This window comes from Myiozetetes cayanensis, unplaced genomic scaffold (genome assembly GCF_022539395.1).
Source record: "Myiozetetes cayanensis isolate MyiCay16 unplaced genomic scaffold, myiCay2020 scf2-11, whole genome shotgun sequence".
NCBI lineage: Eukaryota > Metazoa > Chordata > Aves > Passeriformes > Tyrannidae > Myiozetetes > Myiozetetes cayanensis.
In genome coordinates this window covers 32,255,985-32,273,317 of record NW_026087411.1, presented here as the reverse complement: position 1 = coordinate 32,273,317, position 17,333 = coordinate 32,255,985, and the positions used below count along the sequence as shown (strand labels likewise).

At 38.3% G+C, this 17,333-nt stretch overlaps 1 protein-coding gene across 1 annotated transcript in view; it reads left to right on the top strand.

The window, feature by feature from the left end:
• The first annotated feature begins 996 nt into the window (after nucleotides 1-996).
• TTC27 (tetratricopeptide repeat domain 27) overlaps nucleotides 997-17,333 on the top strand; it is a 116,447-nt gene continuing 100,110 nt past the window's right edge. Inside the window, exons 1-4 of the mRNA XM_050315903.1 lie at nucleotides 997-1,139; nucleotides 3,705-3,882; nucleotides 9,372-9,501; nucleotides 15,797-15,937. Of these exons, the coding sequence (XP_050171860.1) occupies nucleotides 1,052-1,139; nucleotides 3,705-3,882; nucleotides 9,372-9,501; nucleotides 15,797-15,937 (537 nt within the window). The 5' untranslated portion in view covers nucleotides 997-1,051. The remainder of the gene's footprint in view (nucleotides 1,140-3,704; nucleotides 3,883-9,371; nucleotides 9,502-15,796; nucleotides 15,938-17,333) is intronic.

Genomic DNA, 17,333 nt, shown 5'->3' with positions numbered 1-17,333 from the left:
CAAAGACTGACAAATTGTTTCATGATACAACACACTGCACTTAATGGCAAAATGAATTACAGCCTTTGCAGTAATTTTCAGAACATTCATCTTCTCATATCAGAAATTTACTTCCTGCTGTGATGGCCTTCTGGCTTCTGACTTGATTCCCTTCAAGTTTCATCATTGTTCCAACTGTTTCATTCAATTTTGAATGAGCAGGACAGCACTGGCCTTTGTCCTCCTCTTCTCGGTACACGCACATGATAAAGATGCAGAAACAACGAGGCAGGACTGTGTTCCTATAGGTGAAACAACCACGGGGACAGACCAAAGCACAGTCTGAAGGCTGGAACATCAGCCTGCACCTGCCCAAGATCTCAGAGAGGATGTATGAATATCTAAAGCCGGGGTGCCAAGGGGATGGATCCAGGCTCTTCTCAGTGGTTCTGAGCAATAGGACAAGGGGCAAAGGGCAGAAACTGATGCCCAGGGAGTTCCACCTGAACATGGGGAGGAAATTCTGTGCTGTTCCAGTGACCGAGCGTGGGAACTGATTGCCCAGAGAGGTCGTGGAGTCTCCCTCACTGGAGAACCACCTGGACGCAATCCAGTGCAATGTGCGCCAGGACGACCCACTGCGGTTCCTTCCAACCTTTCCCATTCTGGAATTCTCCGCAGGCAATCACCCAGGCAGACTCCATATGCAGTCGCACAGGTGTGTGTGCCTACACCCATTATCTCACAAGCTACTTATTGCCCGGGGTCAGCGCCAGCCCCCCCAGGGCACAGTAAATGCTCCACCCACGCCCAGCCCCGGCTCCGCCCGCCCCTCTCCCTCCCCTCCCCTCCCCTCACGCCGCCGCCATGGGCAGCGCCCGGCGGGGGCGGGGCTCGGCGCGGCTCCCGGCGTGCCCCGCGCGGGTGTCATGGCGGCTCCCTGCGGCCGCTTCCCGCACATGGGCTGAGGCACGCGCCGGCAGCTCCCGTGTCTCTGTCGGCGCGGCGGTCGCGACAGCGAGCGAGGCGGGGGTGGCGGTGGCGAGCGGGGCGAGTCCGGGGCGGCGGGACCATGCTGGCCCTGGAGCGCGCCCTGCTGAGGGGCTTTCTGAGCGCGGCGGAGTCCCTGGAGTGGAAGCAGGGCGAAGTCGCGGGCGCAGGTGAGGGAGGTCCCGGCCCGGCGGGGAAGGTGCCCGTTCATCGTGAGTGTCCGGAGACACGAGGCTGAGCCGGGGCCGCAGCTGGCGGCTCTCTCGCCCCGCGGACTTGTACCCCCGGCACCCTTTCCGTTCCTCACCGGGCTCCCGGGAGCTTTTGTCGGCGCCGCAGGGCGCGGGAGGCCGTGGGTGGCAGTGGGATTGTCGTGGCGGAGGAACGGGAGCGGCACTGCCGGCGGGAGCGAGGCCGGAGGAGCGGGGACTCGGCGGAGTTCCTCGGCCTCTCCTTGCCGGTCCGGCTGTCGGAGGGGCTGCGGCTGCAGCAGTGCCCGTGCCCGGGGCCGCCCGCTTCGTGCCGGCGCTCTGGAGGCTCCTCATCACGGGGCTGCCTTGGACTGCCTCACAAGTGAGAGGGTGCCTGGCTATTTAAACGTGGCAAGGAGGTGAAGCTTGCTCCTGGAGCAAAACCTGGGACTGAAAAGACTGGCATGAGCTGCCCGTTCTATATTTACCAGTCATTCGGTCATAGTTGCTGGAGGGATCAATGGAAAATGAGTCTCTTGAGGGGACTTGACTGGGCTCTTACTGACCCAGTTTTTCTGCAGGGGAACGCAGCAGCTTTTAAAATGTAACATTTGTCATGAAAAGGCGCTTTTCTATTTCAGGCAGGCTAAAAATACAGCTCTGTTCAAGCCATGTGCCGTGTTGTTTAGACCGCTTAGAGCCTGTAGCATATTGAAAGTCTCATTTATCCTTGCCTAAGCGCTTACTGCATTTTGGAAAAGAACTGTACAGAGCTAATCAGCTCTATTTCTTTATGTTACATTTTATTTTACCTTATCATTTCTACTGTGCCAAGAATGGTAGCTGATGTGACTGACATCTGTCAGATGTGTCTTATCGTTTCACTGAGAGCTGTGCATGCTGTTTGAGGTGTGAAGGTTTTGTTTAGCTTTTTGTCGTTGGTTTTTTTTTTTAGCTTTGTTTTGTTACTTTTTTAGCTTTGGTTTGTTTTGGGGTGCTTTCACTAGTGTGCTGCTATAAGATGTGGGGAAGACTTGTTGAAGAAAGTTGTCTTGCAGTAGAGATAGAAAATGGTGGGGTTTTTGATGATTCTTAGTCGTCACTTACATGGGCCCTTCCTAATTATGGTCCTGAAAATAAATTTGTATAGTGTTTTACGAGAAGCTACACACAGAATCAAAAGCAAATTTTATGTGCTTACAGTTATGTTACTGACCTCAATATTCTTCATTAGTGTCCCACAGCCCACAGTGCATTCCTCAAACTGTAGCATTGTGTGTCAGGGCAACTATAATCCAATATAAAAAAGTTGTCATGTGGTGAGAGAAAGTCTCTCCAACACGTAGATAGAATAAACTTACTTGTTATTTCTATTCTTTCTGAGAGCATGATGTCGGCAGCATTGCAGAACCACTGCTATTCCTTTGTATATGTCCTTCAGAGTGTTTTTTAAATAATCTTGCACAAATGATGTAGATCATTCAGTCGATCACTCTGGCAGAGAACAAAAGTAAATTGTGTTCAAGAGAGTATCTAGAGATACTAGAATGAGTGACTCTGTAGAATGGGTGATAAAGAGTCATCCATCACTATTATTGAAGGTGGTTCTGTGCTTGGTCTTCCTGTATTTCTAAAATTCAGAATGCTGGTTTTTTGCTGGATGAGCTTGGGGTTGGTATTCGGATCACTTCTTTGCACAGCTGCTGCTTGTGTGGATCTGTACCTGGGCTAGTGTTAAATTGGCTGCCTTAGCTACTAATATTAGTGCAGCAACAGTAACACTGAGAGCATGGGAGCTGCAGTCCCCAGTTGGAAGCACTTAGGCCCTCTGTATTGCCTCAGCTGCACCATTACTGACATCTGCATCATCTAGTCTAAAACCAGTTAGTGCATCTACGTGAATTGTAGCCACAGCTGCAGCATAGGCAGATACTGGTTTTGCTCAAGAATAGAAGGCTTTAAACATGGTTAAATTGTTCTAACTGCTGCTGGATTGATTGCACTGTAGCACATCTGAAGAAAGAAGGGAAGATACCTTCTGTGAACAAAGTTGTAACCTAGGTGAAGAACCTGATGAGTCTGAAGCTTCTTAGAAATTAAGTGTGGAGCATTTCATGACTTCTGTCTTGAAAGGCTTAAGAAATATTCATGGATTTAAATCCATGTTAGTAGTTACTCCTGAGAATCTGTTCCATATGGAAGCTTCTCACTGAGATAGTATAGTTACCACATGAAAATAATTTCTTTATAGAAGTAAAATCTATTACCCGTTCTTTGTGATTATTCTAAGCATGTAAATGAAGGACTGAGTAGTTTCTGCAGTTTCACATAAGAATTTATTCCTGAACTGTGCAAATATTGAACCATTTTCATTTGTTTCATTTTCCCTCATTGGGTTCTTCAGTCTTTGTAATTATTGTCTTATCTATAGGATTTTACTGTTAAAGGGGAGTGGTATATATATTTTCATTTGAATAGGTCTTAAAAGACAAAATTTTTTCAAAGTTGATACTGATTTCTGGTTTGTTTTTTTTTCTCTTCCAGAAAGTGGATCATTATTGCAGTTGATGTTTGATGGGAAATACGAGGCAATATTTTCAAATTCAGTCATCTGCAATGTTTTCAGTGTGTCTTCTGTGACGGAGGAGAACATTGACACTTTTTTGGAGAAACAGATTCTAGCATACCTGGACTGTTCTGCAGAGGCTGATAACGTGGAAAGGTGGAAATTATTATTTATTATATGGAAGATTAATAGAGGCCATATTTGATTATTACAAAGGGCATTTTAAAAAAAATTCTAATTTGTGGTGTAGGGGCTTCAAAATTCACGTTCTGACATGAAAGCAGAAAAGAAATTTCTTGGGTTGTTCCCCCCACTCCCTTGGATGTCTATTTATGACTATCCAGTGAAAGAAACAATGATATTGTGATAGGTTTTTTTTTTTAAATATTAGCTTTATTTACAGCGATTACCTCAGAAGCTGCTGGTAGAACAAAGCCACAAATGTGAACTTACATTGCCATATGTCATCAAACCATTTATTAACAGTTTACTCTCTGAAATGTTACATTACATTTATGTGACTACTTGAAGTACCATGTAATGTTACTGTCCGAGTAACACCTGTATTTCTAAGTCTGATTTATAGTCTTATTAAGGTTGTTCTATTCTTCAAATGAGTAAAGTGTGACTCGTGGAAGCTGTTCTTCAATTATTTTCTTCCCAAGACTTTCTCTGATAGATTATCTATTAATTGTTTTGCATATGCTAATTGTTGCTGTTAATCGGTCTGAATTTACTGTTTACAGTTAGCTGTATAAATAGTGAGTAGGCTGAAATCTGTCATGCTAGTGATAGTAGAAGCATATGTACATATGTATGTATTTGCAGAGGTAAAAGATGGAAGAAAAATTTGCTAAAAGAAGAGCAAAAGATAGAAGAAGATAAAGGTTAAAAAAATAAATGTAAGAGAAAGGTACTGTGTTGCCAGCAAGTGTTGGCTGAGTACAAATGTGTGTGTTTTGATACGACAGACATAAACCCAAGAATTTTTGCTACAATATCAAAGAAAAAACAAGTAGTTGACACATCTAAAATATTGAACTGAGATTTGTAAGTGTTCATAGATGTGTCAAAAGCTTATCTTTTAGTGTGGTACACAATATGACATGCTCCTGTTTTCTGAGTTGGAACGTTCAGAGGTTTTTCCAATGTGTTTTTTCTGTAGGTGTTTTTTTTTTTTTTTTTTTTTTTTTTTTAAGTACTTTGTTGTGCAGTTACTGTTAAATATTAGCTGGAGAGATTTTTCAATGCTGCTAGATTCTATCATCTTGCAATAGTTTATTCTGAATAATATGGCAGGGAAAGAAAAATCTGTCAGAACTTGAAACAGACCCAATCCTGTTCCAGATCATTGCTTGAAATATGTTACTGCCTTTATGAGCCATTTAGCTTCTTGAAGGTAATCACAATCTGTATCATGAAACTTTTTATGTATTCTGTCATAGTGCACTCCTATTGCAGACAGCAAAGGAATTTTTTCCTTGGGTGCTCCTTCTTCAGCTCTTTGGTCTTTGGGGTTTCTCTAGTTTATTCTGCAACTCTAGGCAGCATCAGAAGCCCCCTTGCCAGAAGATATGGAGGCAGATCTGCAATATTTAGCTTCTCAGAAGCAGAGGGTTTTCTGCCCAAAATTACAGCCTGAAGTTTTATTCAGAATGAAAGCGTGTAGTTTTCAAAACGTATCAGCATCTGACAGAAACATTTTTGTTTGTAGCAGTCAAGTGAATTTTTCAAGCTCCATTAATAATAATTTAAGGAGCTTTGGGTGCAGAAGTAAGTTGTAACTTTCTCTTGATAGAAGAACTTCTACTGAAGTTATTTATCTGAAAGACAGATAATTTACTATTTTATGTAGACACTGCTTATAGCACTGAAGTCTGTACTGTGTTTGTCTCTGATGACTTTGTGGGATAAAATGTGTTACATAATTATTTTTCCTACCTGCAGGCCCTATGTCCTGCCCTATGGAAGGAACAAGTGTAGCTTTTGCACCCTGCCCTTGCATGGCCTATGGTGAAACCTTTTTATCTGTTTTTTCAATTGTGTAAAATGTTGTGTTCTTTTTCCACTGAGCGATTCAAAGGAGTGCAGCAAACCTCAAGTCCTAGCCCAGAAAATTCAGTAAGATGCGGTTTTCTTGTGACTTTTTGTAGATGGGATAAATTAAAATAGATGATATTTTTCCCTGAACTGAAAGTTATAATTCTGGAGATTTAAGAACTCAATGGGAGTTGAATTCAATCAGAAACAGAAAGTTGGATTATGTTAATCTTATTCTTTTAGCACAATATAAACACAGTACAAAGTATGGTTTTCTAATATTGTGAAAAGAACTCTTAAGGAGTTCATTTTCTGAAGCTAAAACTGAACAGCTTGAGGGCAAAACAGCTCAAAATTTGGATCTAGATTGTAGTTTCTTTGGATATAGCCCATAACTTTTTCCACTTTCAAATCCATGGTTCTGTAAGGAAAATAATTTAGCAGCATTTTAAAATTTGTTGCAACTTTTTTCTGTTGTTTTAACTGGTTGCCTCCTTCCCCTACCCCAGACATGTTTTCACTATGGCACATTTAACCTTTGCAGCTTAAAAATGAAGCATTCCTTACAATAAATGTATTGAATTGGAGGTTTTTTCTTTTACTTTTTTCCTGCTATTGCTACTCACTTCAATGGTTAACAGTTATCTTCTACAGAAAACGTAGCTTCATAGCTGTATTTTAAATCAGGAAGTTGTAGAGGATGAAGCAATAAAATATGTGTTGCCCATGTAGAGGAGGAATGCCTTTTTTTTCCTGAGCTCCATTGTGAAGGAGATACATTCATTGCCTTGCCTACAGTTTGATTCTAAAGACTGGAAGGAAATAGTCTGCAGGACACAATGAAGAAAGAGATTGTTTTCAGAGAGCTTGTTGCAAAACAACTTGAAAGTCTCTTGTGTTTGGTTACAAAACCTAAAGGAGCACTAACACTGTTTTTTATTGACTATGTATTCTTTTACCTTGTTCAACATATAAATAAGTACCAAACTTTGCAAAAGAAATCCATACAATAAAGTTTGTTATGATTTCCCAACCCGAAGGCTGAATGGTATTGCTGGTATTTTTCTGGGTGCATCTGATGGTTGGGTAACCGGTGTCATGAAAAACAAGAATAAAGAAATTCTTGCTTTTTCTGCAGCAGCTTGCTTTGATATACATGAATTGGAAAAATAACAATTAATTCTTTAACTTTACTTTGACTTCTATAATTTCTAGCTGCACTAAAAAGCAAAGCAAAACCTGTAACTTAATCACATCTTAAGCATAGTGGGGCTATTGAATATTTTCTCACTCTTATTTTGTTTGTAACTCTATGTTATGTGCAAATCCATTATTTTTTCAAATACAGATGCACTATTATTCTTTATTTTGGATTTTAGGAAGATTTGATACAGCAGTATGAATGTTAGAGTGGAGTGTATGTAAGCATCTGATTTTGCATCATGGAGAACAACTGTACTGGATGTGGTGTAAACTGTTAACAGAAGGCAGCAAAACCCCCCTTCACATACAGGTAGAACAAGATGTGTAGATACAGACAAGTCCAAGGATAAGTACAAAATAAATTCAGCTGTGTAGATCACCATACTAAGGGAGACATGAGCAACAGACCCTCTGTTGCCCTTCAGACAGCACAGGAGAGCAGTTTTCAGGCAGCGTTTGAGAGGTGAACCTCTGCAGGTTTGCCTTGAAAGTGTGAAGGGCAGTCAGGAAGATGGAACAATATTTTTCCTTGGAAAAAAAATAGGGCATAGGCAAGGAAGGTTAGCATTTGCAGGGATTAGTTGGAAAGTGACTTTCTGATAAAGAGTGCATGGTAAGGAGACTGGAATTTGGTTATGAATCTGAAAATGGGGAGGGGGGGAAAAATTTGATGGTAAATTAAACTGTGGAAAAACAGTATCCCAGCCAAAGTAATGGGTGTGGTTATCAGTTGTTCCAGAGGTGTTCTGCATGGATAAAACTGTGCCAAGACTTCAGGCAGGTTTGCTTTCCGGATAGGTATCAGTAATGTTAAAATAGTGAAATAAAATGCTATTAGTAGAAATAGCATAAGTGATAAAATAATGAAAATGTGTCTTTGAAAGACTGAATTACGTGGTGTGTCAAATCATAGTGCAGAGATATTTGATTATTCTGTATGTTACCTTTCAGAAGCTTTGGAGAATAATTTATCATGGGAGGAAAAGTAGAAAATATATGCCAGTGTGGATGTTTTGTGTGGAATGATAATAATTTAGTGTACAGTAATTGTTAGTGCTTTGTGTTCTTGAGTTATTTGGAAGTTTAACAGTAATCTCGGATATGTATTCAAACAGTATTTCCTAGTAGGTAATTACTGGCTGAATAATGACAGCTAGTAAATGTTACTTTGTCTTGTTGGGCAAGAATTCTTTATGCCAGTCCTTGTTCTTAACTCCTCTGAAGAGTATGTTCTTTTTTTTTTATTATTTTATTTTCAATTAAATGTTCCCCACCCCTGCTTTCTTATTGTTCTACATCTTTTGTTACATTTTTGCCCACCAGCTGCTTGTTTGTGTGTGGCTTTTCTATTTTGCTTTGGCTTTTAAGGGGTTGTATAACACTTTATCCTTTTGTTTCAATTGGAGGACTCTTGCATATTTAATTTCCTGTTTTCAGAGGAGAAAAAAAAAGGACTGTTTTTCTAATTAATTTATGCTTCTTAACATACCAGTGTTTATATCAAACAGCAGAATTAAACTGCTAATTTTTTGTAGTTAGGAGGCATGTTCTATATGTGATAGTGTGCCCTTATTGGCACATGACCTTATTATGCCTTAATGACTTAGAATCTTATTGAAAGACAAAGCAGAAGTTTATATAAATCTTAAAAGTTTACACCTGATAAATCAACCATTAAATTCTGAGAGCTTGTGCCCTGCCTTCTGCAGACCGTATAGATTATTTGTTATTATTGTGTGTGCATAGAGAAATAATATAATAACATAAGATGAGCTTAATTGTGTAAATAAAGAAAATGTTACAATACCTTGTTTCAGAAGTGGAACAGAGTCTCATAATTTCATCTTTCAATAAATTATTATTATTTAAATTAAAAAGCATGTTTGAATGAGATATTAGTTGCCAAAGTATCTGAACCCCCTTGGTGCTAGTAGTTTTGAACTGTTTCAATGTTCATTTAATTTTTTTATCAGAGGGAGTGAAAATAAACAGCTGTGTAAAAACATAAATAAACTTGCTCTTTTGGATAGCATAGCACCTTTTATCTTAAAATGGTGAGATTTAGATGTATAAAAAGAAAATATGACAACCATGCAACAGGCAAATATTGGATTATCTGCATCCTTTGCTAATCTTGTCATCTCTGATACTTACGTGCAGCCTTAAATTTTGAAACACTGTCATTAATTACAACCGTTTTAAACAAACATATTTCCAAGCCTTTTAGTTTCCTATGTGCATTCTTGAATACCATATTCATTGTATTTTCCTCACAGGGGAGTGATTTTTTTTTTTTTTCCTTAAGGCTAAGGGTTTTGAATTAGTGTAAGACTTAGTCAGCTCTTGTAGCCTTAAATAGAAATGTAATATGTTGCTAATTGCTGTTCTTATCTATATTGCAGGCAGAGGCTGATGTTTCTACTTGGTGTGGGCAGTTTGCAGCTCTTTGTTCAAAGCAATTGGACTGGACCTCCTGTTCAGTTAAATCTTCAGGATTTTTTGCCACCTTCATTGTTACAGAAATTCTGTGAGGTATATTTGGATTTTAATAAGCTATCCTTTTATTGTCACTGCTTTTCATGAATAGCCATAACCCTTAAATGTGTCAGAGAAGGCACATCTGCAAGACTGAGGTGCTAGAATGAATTGCCTTAATCTATCCTACTGGTTGCTATTGCAAGCATCTTCAGTTTTATCAACAGTGTCCTAAAAGTTGTTACTGTTTTTCTCTACTTAAAATATTTCCTGCTGTAAACGTTGGGTTTGGATGGGGAAGTTAGCTTTATTATAGGTGAGTGTTTACTCAGAGGGCATTTGCAGTCAATGAACTTCGTATGTGTATATTTTGGGATATGTTCTTAGCTGAATCAGAGAAAGATGTTTATAAATGGCATAGAAATATCCCCTCCTTAGGGAAAGGTAGAAGCTGCATATCTTGCAAATAGTAGAGTATTTGGCAGATACTAACGGAGCAGTAGATTTGGATGTTTAATATCCTGTAAGGCTTTTGACTGCCAAGTGAATTGTAGTAGTATTAATACAAAAATGCTAATTCAGATAGAGCTTTTGGAAGCGAAAGGGTACGTAGGAGACGAAACTGAGGACTGTCAGTTTTATTTCTTTTAGAATCGTTTCATGTAGGTAACTAATAAACACCCTAGCCTTTTTTAGTGACGCGTGTATTGTTTCTCATGGCAGTACCATAGTCCATCTTGTGAATCTCCTCACCTGTGGTTCAGAGCAGATTCTTGATTTTTTTTCTTTTGGGATTAAGACTGTGGTAAAATACTGATTACTGCAGCATCTCAGAAAAGAACATATCAGTAGTCTGCTAATGCTAAATCTGTGCATGAGTTTGAATTTAGAATTTCATTATGAATAAAGTAAGGACCACTAGCGATGTAAATCCTGTGAACTGTGAAATGAGGGGATGTTTGAGTATATGAAAAGTTTCACATAAAGCTGTTGGCTCTGTTGCCTTATTGTGACGTGTTTTCCATAATTCATAAAGTCCTGCCGTGGGTTCATTTGAAGAGTTATATTTCTAAATAACTATTTCAGATACAGCATTGCTCGGTTTTTTTTAAATAGATGTTTATCCCTTTGTTTAGAGCTTTTAGAGCTGACACAGTGTATAGATAGGCTTATTTTCCCCTTAATTTTTGATACTAGAAATTCAAATCTTATCTTCTGATGACTAAATTAGTAACAGTGGAAACCAAGTGTACTAAATCTTCTAGGGTGTGAAATGAGTTAGAAATTTTGAAGTGTGCTACCTCTGAGGGAAAAAGGAGTTCAGTTTGCCTTTATGTATAGTAATAGTAATAAAACCTAATTTCATTCATTCCCCTTATAATTTGTTTATAATATGTAATATTATAATATTTAAATATTCTTTTAGTTTGTGGTTTCTGTTTTCTGAAGGACTCAACATTATGTGTTATTGTGTATACACAGGCTGCAGTCTAACACAGAGGCAGCAGCCCTAGATAATGCTCATAGGATTGCTGTGGCTGACACAGCTGACAGACCTCTAAAAACACAGTGTTCATAATTTCTGTTAACCACTTCCCAGAATCATGGAATGGTTTGGGTTGGAAGGGACCTGAAAGATCATCCAGTTCCAACCCTCCTGCCATGGGCAGGGATACCTTCCAATAGACCAGGTTGCTCAAAGCCCCCTCCAACCTGGCCTTGAACAGTTCCAGGGATGGGGCATCCACAACTTCTCTGACCAGCCTGTTCCACTGTCTCGCCACTCTCACCGTGAAGAATTCCTTGCTAATATCTAATCTAAACCTACTGTCAGTTTGAAGCCATTCCCCCTTGTCCTGTCACTACATGCCCTTGAGAAAAGGCCCTTTCTGTCTTTCTTATAGGCTTCAGGTGGTGGAAGACTGCAATTAGGTCACCCCAAAGCCTTTTTCCAGGAAATTTTACTTATTATCTGTCTTATTGGAAGAATGAGATACTAATTCCTTATTGAATAAGGGAGTACATGATCTCCTGTTTATTTTCTCTTATACTTCTGCTGTGGCTGTGAATGTAATGTGTTGAAAAACATTTGCTTATGCAGTGGTGGTATTGCAGAAACTAAATTGGCAAGAGATTATAGAGGAAAGCAGACTTGAATATACATTCTAAGGAGTACTTCATCAGACCTAGATATTGCTTCAAGGTTTAGCTATTTAAGCATTCAGGCAAAAGTTTATTTATATTACTGCTATCTGTATTTTCTTCTGACACTTTAGTGTTTTGTTGGTTTTTTTTTTTCCAAGAGCACTAAGTACTTATGTACTACAACATAATATCATAGAGTCTCTTCTTTATTAAATGTCTTAATTCAAAGGCTTTTGAATTATGTTTTATCTTTACGTACTTACTTTTCATTCTGAGGATTCTTAGTATATAAACATTGTAAAAATGAACATCTCAATAAACTGACATTTTTGTGTTTCCATTAATCCAGCTTTCCTCTCTTACATACACAGATATTCAGAAGAAGTGGGTTAAAAATAGAACTGTAACTTTCTCCATCTGTTGTAAGCTTCCATATTCTGTCATCAAGACTGATACAATCCATTTTTAAACAGACGTTCCATTTTTCAGGTTTTCAAACTAAAATGATCTGTTCCCACGTCAAGGTTAAAAAATTAGGTCTTCGTGTTTCTTTTAGCTTGCTCTAAGTAATGTCACTAATCTCAGCCCTACAATGCCTCATTTATTTCAGGAATATTTAAAAAACTGTTATTCTTATTTTCAGAACACTTTATTGGATTAGTCTTGGTTTCATTTCTGCTCCCAGATAACTTTTTTTTCTTATGAGTACAGTAAGACTGCATGAGACTATAGCTAATTTCAGTGAAGAACAAATAAAATAGCCTCTCTTAGATGAGTTGTTAGTGGGGGCCTCTTGGATGTCTTCCATGAACAATATTCATGAGTATGTGTATATTATTTCCCTTTCCTCAAATTGATTTCAGCCTTCTCTTGAAATTATGATTACAGTCATGTGCTCTATTAGAATTCCTTTTTATGTCCTGCAGAGCTGGCTTGTGATTTTTGGAGTCCATGCATAGAAGTTGCATTTTAATCATCAGGTATATTTCAGTTTTCTGTAATAAGTGTGAGACTTTACCACACCAGTTAATAGTCTGACTGATAGTCTATGCTGAGGTTTTTTTAATGAGTGAATTGTGTTAAAGGAAGACTTTAAAAGTACTGAATTTTAGTTAAAATGGATTAGTATTTCTGGCCTTAAACTTGCTGGTGTTATATTAAAAAATTATTAATGACCTAAGTGCTAATAATCAATGGCTTATAGTAAAGGACTCCTTGTGTCTTAAAAGAACTGTCACTGTCTCCTGCCTTAAGTTTCAGAGTTTCTGCATATTGGCTCACACAGTTGAGTTTAGTATTTTTAGTAGATGAACTGGACAAAACTGGGTAGTAGTAGTACTAATTAAGACCACTGATGACTGTAAGAATGTTGTGAGGACAAGCTGCTTTGTTTGTTGTCTGATTTCATATTCACAAGTACAGTAGAGCTGGTAACGATGAGAAGCTACATCTGGAAGAAGATCTCAATGTGTTAATGATAATACGTGTAAATAACTGGTAGGAATCCCCCAAATACATATATCAGCAGCTCCTGATGGACTTTTTGTAGCTTCCAGTCTGATCCCAAAGAAATACTGTGTTGTTTGAATACCAGGGACTAGTAAGATGTGGGCTTTAAAGATTTTGCAGATTTCTCCCTCTTGTGAGGAATGTAAGATTGGATGATAAAGGCTAAATTTGGAGCCTAAAGTAGCCAACAGCCTTGTCCTACATTCCCTTGCTATGAATATAGAAAAGAAAGGGGATTCCTAATACCATCACTCGGAAAATACTCTCTTAAAAATGGAGCAAAGTCACGCTTACAGGGAATATGTAATTAGAGTGAGTTGGGCTTCATTTGTGTTCTTCAGTCAAGAAGTGGTTGAACAGAACCACCTGCAGGGCCAACAGAAACTGGATGACTCAGAGATTTCTCTGCATGTATTAATAACGTAATTATCTAATCTATGTTTCTGTGCTCTAAGAAAATTATTCCTGAATAAAATAATTACATATTTTGATGGCAAGTTTGATGAAATATCATATTAACAAGTCTTGTGCTGTGGAGATATGTGACATTTTTGAGCTACACAATAGGTTCAACTCACTGAACATTTATCTGTTTAAACACAACACACATGCTCAAAATTTTGTTTTACTCTTAACCAATGTTTTAGAGATTTTTGTGGATTTGGATTCTTAACTATTCAGTTAAGAATCATTGAAGCTGTAAAACCTTAAATGTCTACCTCTTACTTATAGCTGTTCTCTCATCTTAAAGACCACCTCAGGGCAGTGAATTCCACACTGATAATGCTGTCTCAGAGCATAAGATAGAAGGATGAATGTTGGTTTAGACTTTTTCAACTAAAGGTAAAGGGATGTCTGCTTTTCTGTATGGGATTTATTTCATGGAAAAGAACATGGATTTATTAAAATAGAAGATAGCAGTTTGGCTCTGAGACTTGTGGGCTTATTGTCAATGCTGTGACATTTTATTATCTTTCCCTTCTCCATCCCTCATTACATTCTTTGTAATGTTGCATTAGCAGCACTGGGTTTTGCAGTGAAAGGACTTGAAATGTGGATTTGAGATTAATTTGTTGCTACACTGCTTAGACAAGTATAGATAACTATGGCATTGCAAGGCTGTTTTTGAAAATGGTTCTATAACAAAGCTTTTGTCTTCTTTGCTTTCCCACTGACTATTTTAAGTGTGGTCTGCTTTGATTATAGAAAGAATCAAAAAGGTGCAGATGGGGAAAAAGTTACATTGAACTGAAAATTGTTTTATGTCCTAGTAAGTGTGTATGGGGGTGTGTGTGTATGTATTTGAAAAATTAATCTTTAGAAATACTGGATGATGACTTTCCTCTCTGAAAATCAGAGATGTTAATAAGACTATTCCTTTGTGAATCACTAGAGGTGGGACAGATCTGGTATACTTCCACTTACCAGTTTCTTTCCCTTGTTCTCAAGTGGCTTGTCAGATTGTTGTAGATTCTGTTTTCCACAGTGGGATTGAAATGACTGCAGTGATGTTCTGCAGAGTCCCCCTTAGACTAAAAAAAGTCCCAAGTCATTGTCTGCAAACTAGAAGTTTTTCAGTGTTAATACAAACTGAAAAAATCTTAGCAAATCAGGATAAACCTAAAGATTACTCTGTTATTAAAAAGTGAACTAGGGGAATCATGTGGCTTAACAACTTTTGTCTTCAATGTAACTTGTTGATAAAGGTATTGAAAAGAGTTTGCTATAACTTAAGAATCACATTATTTGTTTAGTTTAAAAAGCTGAAATGTGATTCAAATAACTTTTATCTTGGTTGAGTGGACTGATTAAGAATCTTTCCCAGGCCAGTGACTTCAATGCAAGCTGTCTTTTAACCTCTTCTACTCTTTCCCTTCCATTCCCTTTTCCTGCCCCTTTCATAACAGCTGAAAACAGAAATGCTACTTTTTTAACTTGCCAAGGAAACCTGCCATATGAGAACCAGGAATAAACTGATAAACGGACATCTCCCCGAGCTTGAAGATAAACTGCTCAAATGCTTTCATTGCATTAAAAGGGAGAGAAGAATAGGTGACTGTCAGATGACAATCACCACTGAGAGGCAGACTCCCTGGAGAGCTACCTCAAGCCCATTAAGCAAAAGAATTACGCTAGAGTACGTCATATAGGAATGCATCCAAAGCAGGGAAAGGTTTTTATTTATGGGACAAAGGGAAGAATTGCTGTAGTATTGCTGCTTTGATGCCGCTCTAACAGGAAGCTCCCTCTGGGGAAAGAAGATGAAAACACATATTGACATTGCTGCAGGAATATCTAGTGTATTTGGGTGTTGCAGGATTAATTTAATTATAAAATTATTTTATTTCTGTGATTGCAAATTGAATGGCATGGATTTACTGGAAGCTTTTCTCCTTCGATCATGGGAGGATTGTGTTTTGGGGATAGTTGGCCAAATGACATAAGCATTTCAGGTGGGAGGAAATCAGTGTCTTTCAGATCATGTTGATGTGGTGTACTAAGACAGCAAGAAACAATGCAGAATTCACCATGACTTGGTAAAAGATTAAGACATCAAGAGACAATGATTTTTTTTTAAGTGTTTTAAGCAGACTTTTTCCTTAAATATGTGAATAGTTATTTTTCCTAATTCTATATTACATTATTTGTTTATAAACTTAAGTTTCCTGAAACTTGTCCTATTTTTTTCCTCTTTCAGCCAAAAGTGCTGCATGCAACTATTCTGAAGATGCTGGTTCTAGATGGTGAATCAGTCTATACCTTGACTTCTCATCCTATTTTGCTGCTTATAGCCAGGATAATCCTCGTGAATTCAAGACACAAACTTGCATCTCTCCAGGTAAGAAATATGTGATGAGTGACTATGACTACCTACTACTCATTAATTGGTTGTCTCATTCTTTTCTTCATACCTCACTGAGTCAGTATAGCTTCCATTCCTTTGTTTGTAGCTCTGAGGTTTCTCCATCTAAGAAACAGTTTGGATAAAGTGGTTGCAATTAATCACAGCTATCTCTAAGAAAAAGATAAACTATTTACTCACTGTCTTCCCAAAAGAGAAGAAAGGTGCCTTCATTAGCTGGAAAAATTAGAAAATTTAATAGAAAGCAACTTTCTTAAGATACATACTTTGTGATATTATTTGACAGGGGGTGAATGCCCTCTAGTGCAGCCTACGTATGCTCAGTCATTTTGAACAAGCTTTGGGATACTATGAACCATTACCATATGAATTATAAGTCATGAGTTCTAGGTGGAAAGGAGGTCCTCTCTTTTGTTTGTCATTGTCCTCTACCTCTTCTGCAGTCATCCACGTAAAGGCTACCTTAAATCTCTGTTGTGCATGCACATTAAAAATAGGAAGATATGATGTAGCGCCTCTGAGAGGGTTTTTGTCTCTGCCTCCTTTGTAGTTCAGCAGCAGGCTGGTTGGTAGCAGGGCTCTCTAAAACTGGGGGACTTCTAACAGCAACAACTTCTCTTTATTGAATTCCATTTGAACAGAATTTGGCGAGATATCAAAATGCCACATGGTCTCTCTTTATGCTTGGCTGACAACATCCATTCCCAGCTGGGTCTTTGTATGAGTGATGAATTAAACTGTGTGGGAGATGTTGGCTGTACTGCATTTCTGGAAGCCAAGTTCTTCCATCGTTTTCCCTGTTATTCACAGATGAGTGCTGTTGAATTTCAGCAACTGGGTCAGTCAGGGAAACAGAAAATGTACCTGATATAGAGAATTCCCTTGCTGCCTCTGTTAAGAATGACATAATGGGGGGCTTTATTCTATACAGTTGAGGTTCAATTACTTGTGGCTACATCAAGTTTGAATAGTAGTTCAAAGGTAACAGCTGATAAAAACTACTTTCATCAACAGGTCAATGTAGCAATTAAAGCTTGCCATTCTTTCTCAGTTCAGCTTGATTCGAAGTCAGCCTCTTAATAATTTGTTTCTTTAATATTAGTGTAAATAAATTGAAAGCAGGATAAAATATATTATCTAAAGCATTAATAAAGCCCTGTATTATTTTAAAATGCTATTGTGCATGGAAGATTAAATACTTAAAAATAGTCTGAAAATTCTCATCTTAGCTCCCAAAAAAAAGTTGCTGATAAATACTGAACAGAGCTCAACTGGCTTATCTGCAACTTTATAAATATATTCTCACTGATGCTAACATTCCTGAGTGGTAAGTGTAAGGCCTTAGGAAATCGTATCGTTAAACTGGATACTT